Source organism: Dendrobium catenatum, unplaced genomic scaffold, assembly GCF_001605985.2.
Source record: "Dendrobium catenatum unplaced genomic scaffold, ASM160598v2 fragScaff_scaffold_1687, whole genome shotgun sequence".
Classification (NCBI taxonomy): domain Eukaryota; kingdom Viridiplantae; phylum Streptophyta; class Magnoliopsida; order Asparagales; family Orchidaceae; genus Dendrobium; species Dendrobium catenatum.
In genome coordinates, this window is record NW_021320149.1 from 165,477 (window position 1) to 170,043 (window position 4,567).

At 35.7% G+C, this 4,567-nt stretch overlaps 1 protein-coding gene across 1 annotated transcript; it reads right to left on the bottom strand.

The window, feature by feature from the left end:
- Positions 1-665: 665 nt before the first annotated feature.
- Positions 666-2,754, bottom strand: LOC110112113 (myb-related protein 306-like). The gene is made up of 3 exons (XM_020844211.2): positions 2,386-2,754; positions 2,078-2,207; positions 666-1,984 (listed from the first exon to the last, which is right to left on the bottom strand). The coding sequence occupies exons 1-3, from the start codon at positions 2,516-2,518 to the stop codon at positions 1,351-1,353; spliced, it is 897 nt and encodes a 298-aa protein (XP_020699870.1). The 5' UTR covers positions 2,519-2,754; the 3' UTR covers positions 666-1,350.
- Between the last annotated feature and the right edge of the window lie 1,813 nt (positions 2,755-4,567).

The window sequence follows — 4,567 nt, forward strand, 5'->3', positions numbered from 1 at the left end:
GAAGTCATGAGTCTAGCAAGAGGTGCTTCTACTACCATAAGGTCAGGCACTTCAAAAGAAATTGCTCGGATTTGCTAAAGCAAAAGGGAGTTAGGCCTTAGGACGATGCCAACATAGTTGAGGCGGCAGATGCATAAGCTTGTAATAATGAATTAAAGCCAAAAAGTAAAATAATTGAAATCCATCTCTTCCCTTCCCTCTCTCTCCCCTTCGTGAAAGAAGCTGCTCAAGGAATAACTCCTTTCTCTCAAAAAGCAGATCCTACAAATAATAATTTATTTTCATAAGTGCTATTTTTTTCAGACATCCTTGTTTTTTTTGGTTAATAAACTATATCAAGCCATTATTTTTTTCTTTTATTTCTTCTCATGCTCAGCCCATATCTTATTATTATGCTTCAAACTCAAGTGAAAATTTATATTTTACTTATGCCATAATTTATATTGTTAAATTTTATTTAGGAATGTTTAGTTGATGAGAATTTGTTTTGTATAATTGAATAATATAATGATGAACTTTTGAAATACATAAGCATTTTAAATTTTATTTAAAACATCAACAACTGGCAGCTTTGTCTATATTTGAGTTTCAAAGAACACACATATAAATGACTCATCATCCACTTTCGTCACAACAGTTTTTAAGCTCTGGTTACTCCACTACAATCGAGCCAAAAAAAGCCTTGGAAAATGAAGTTTTTACAATTTCGTAAATGCAATTTTAAAGGATTGAGCAAGCAATTATTACATAAATAAAGAATGGAATCTCAGGATTTTTTTTTTTTTTTTAGGGGGAAAATGAATCTCAGGATTTTCATGTGGTATATCTACCTATATCCTATATTTCCATCATTGCTTCCTTCTTAGGTTTTTTTCAAGATTACAGAGCTACACAATCCAATATAAATGGGTAAATGATAGCTACCAGTCAAAAAAATAGAAACAATCCATCAAAGATGGACATATACATTAGAATCAATCAGCAATACCTAAAACAGCTCTATACTGTCAGTAAGTAATAAAGCTCAACAGCAAAGCCTATGAGGTCCATTGTCTCTTTTCTTAGCATATATACGTGCAACTATCAATCTTCATCCTGCGATGCACTCTGGATGGCTGTGATGGATTCCATTTTTTTTTCTTAAATCATAATATTTTTAATGGAATGTTCCATCCCAATCATTCTGAAATTGTAAACATCCTAATCCACCACTCCCATGAGTGAGCTAAGGTCATCGATCATCTCTGTTTCATCAAATTATACATGACCTACCTATATAGATCTATATATTTCTATAAACTGATCAACAAATTAATACTGATAACTAATTAAAGTTGCAGGTGCGTTTAACTAAAAGAGCTCATGAGAAGCATCATCAAGAGACAAATCAAGAACAGTATTTGCTCCCCCATAATTCTCATCAAAGAGCCATGTCTCAATCAGAGATAAAGGAAATCTTTCCTCCAAGCTGGGCTTGCTGTCAACCTGGAAGAGACCAGTCTCGGGAGAAACCATGTTGTTATTAGGGACGCTTGTTATTGTGCCGTCGCTAGATGTGGTGGAATCAGTGCCGACATTTACCAAATTGTTGACAGAATGCTGAGTCGATTTTGATGAGTTCTTGGGCGTTTTCCTCGTCCAGTTCTCGAGCAACCTGGATATGTTCTCGGTGCTCGACGCATATGTTGTGGAGGAAGGAGGAGTGCTGGAGCTGTGGCTGCTGCATGAGGGCTTTGATTCATAAAGGAATCTGGGCTTTTCCATGGACAGAGCCTCCTGAAGAGCTTGTTTGGCCATGTTTATGTCTGTCTGAAGCCTCCTCTCCCACTGCCCTTTGGCAATTGGTTGGTAATTTGAGAAGCCAGTACCCTCCTCAACAGCTTCATTTTCCATCCTCCTCAGCTTCTTCTTCATATGAGTGTTCCAATAGTTTTTTATGTCATTGTCTGTTCTCTCTGGGAGATACGAAGCTATGGCCGCCCACCTATTTCATCATCATAATTACTAATGAAAGTTAATTATAAGGATTTGGTTTCAATTAAAAGGGTAAAAAGTGTATAATGGATTAAATGATCACCTATTCCCCAAGAGAGCTTGGAGATGGATTATGAGATTCTCCTCCTGATCAGTGAAGCTGCCACGCTTAATCCCTGGCCTGAGGTAGTTGGTCCATCTGAGCCTGCAGCTCTTGCTGCATCTTGACAATCCTGTATATACAATATTATCTCATTAGTTGGAGAATTGAAGATATTTCAACTAAGAAAATTGCAAGGAACAACGAAATAAGTCATCATCAAGGAAAATTGATTGCAGGCTAGTAACCAACGGATGAATGAATTAAATGCTGCTAATTAAGAGAGATAATAGTTTACAGTGCGTACTGACCAGAATTAGTGGGAATAGCTTTCCAGTTGCCAGGGCCATGCTCTTGGATGTAGGAGACGAGTATGATGTCTTCTTCAGGAGTCCATGGCCCTTTCTTCACTCCAAATTTGTCACAGCACGGTGGCCTCCCCATTGATCTGGGATCAATTAATATCTTGCTGAAGGTTCTTCTCGCGCCTTCTAATTAACAAGGGAGGTGTTAAAAGGGGAGGGGGGAAAAGGAGGCTTTGAAGAGAATAATTTTTCCTTGCTAGAAAGCAAGAAAGGGAATTCCTTGTGCGTGTCTTCTCTAATTCTGATGTGCATAGATACCCTTACAGCTCATGAGTGTAAAGGGTAAAAACAATAGTTATAAGACACCTCTGCTTTTTGGCTTCTGCTCCTATTTATAGACCAGGAGACGCGCTGACCACCACCGGAAAAAAAAAAAAAAAGCCATGACTTAGAGACAGACAGAGAAAGGATAAGTCAAAAAGGACAGCAAAGGTGCATTTACTCGGAAGAGTGAGGAGGACCCAAAAGTCAGCTTCGTCTCTCTCTCCCTCTCTTTCTCTGTCTACTCGCAAAGACGCGTGCATTCAAGACGACATGCAGCGGGAATACAGCAGCCGGACCGAGCAAGTCCACCACCGGTTGCAAATTATCAAATGGCTAATGACGAATGAGTGCTGGTTGAAAATTAGGATTTATCTTTAACTAAGTATAAAGATATATCAATTTTGTCAACTAATTAATTAATCTGAAATATCAATTGCGTTAAAATTTCTTTTCCATTTATATATTTTTTTTAAGAGTAGATTTTGTCATATAGGGCTTTACATTGGTCTATCAAGCAAATGCACTTTCCATTTTCGGCTAGCTGACTTGAACAATAAAGTGACAAAGATTGAATATTTCTAGGCAGGTGTGATTTCTTGATAGTTTCTTCTATCATTTTAGTTTTACTTTGATACGATACTTCTGATCCGTTATATAAAAATTAGCATCCGCTATTTTAAAAATCTTTTCGAATGCTCTTCAAGTAATGAAAAGAATATCTCATAGGAATACAATAACAACTTTATTGGAATATTTACTTATATGCATCCTAATATTTAAAATTGGAGAAATACATCTTTCATTTATTTTATTAACCAAACATGCTAGAAAGCTTGTTATACTTCCACTTTTCACTAACAAGTATTTAGTTAAAAGTTTTCCACGACTAGCTTTAGCTCAAACAAAGTCAGAGCCATATTAGAAAAAATTTCAAATATTATTTGATTCCTATTTAAGTCATGTACCAACATTATTAAGTCATGTACTAACATAATTTTGTGGGGTAATTATCTATAGCGAGTCACAACCAATATTGGTTCAAACAAGGTTGGAATCATATTTGAGAAAATTTTGAGTATTATTTGAACACTATTCATGCATTATTCAAACATGGTTCAAACATGATTTAAGAAGCTTTCAGATTTTAAGAATCCAATGTTTTATATATGAAGTTTGATGTTGATAATCAATGCCAGCCATCATTGTCGCTTGATTGCTGTTGTTTGAGACACTTAAATAATATGAAGAACATTTGAAACACTCAATCAAACAACTTGTATTGATTCCCTTAGTTATAAAGCAACTATTCAGCATTTAATTGCGTTAATGTTATCAGAATTAAGTGACCTTGAGCTCGTTAGATTCGCCTTATCGAGATGCTCAATTTGACTACAAGCATGCCGATGAAATTTAGAGAGTTGTGTGTGATGAAGTTGATTTGTGATTATGTATCAAACATTTATTGCAAATTTATGAGGCGATTGCAACATCTGTAAGGCGGTAGATAATGCTAATCTGATGCATGTCGATGGATGGAGCAAGTTGGATTATTTTATATACTCAGCATAGAACTTTCCATCAGAATCAAATGCATGCATGCAAGGGCAATAATGGATCAACTTGATGCTCAACTGAAAGAGACAATCTAAATGTAATTAATCAATATGTATTTGAGCATGAATGAAGGGGAATTATGATTGATTGATGACATTAATTTATACAAAGTGATTGATAAAGTGCACTTGCCCTGCTTTGTTTCATGCACAAAATTAATTGAGGTTGATATATACATTTCATTTATTTTGAAAAAGCATGAAAGTTGTCTGATCCATTGGTCGGTGAGATTCAATTCATATACTGACAT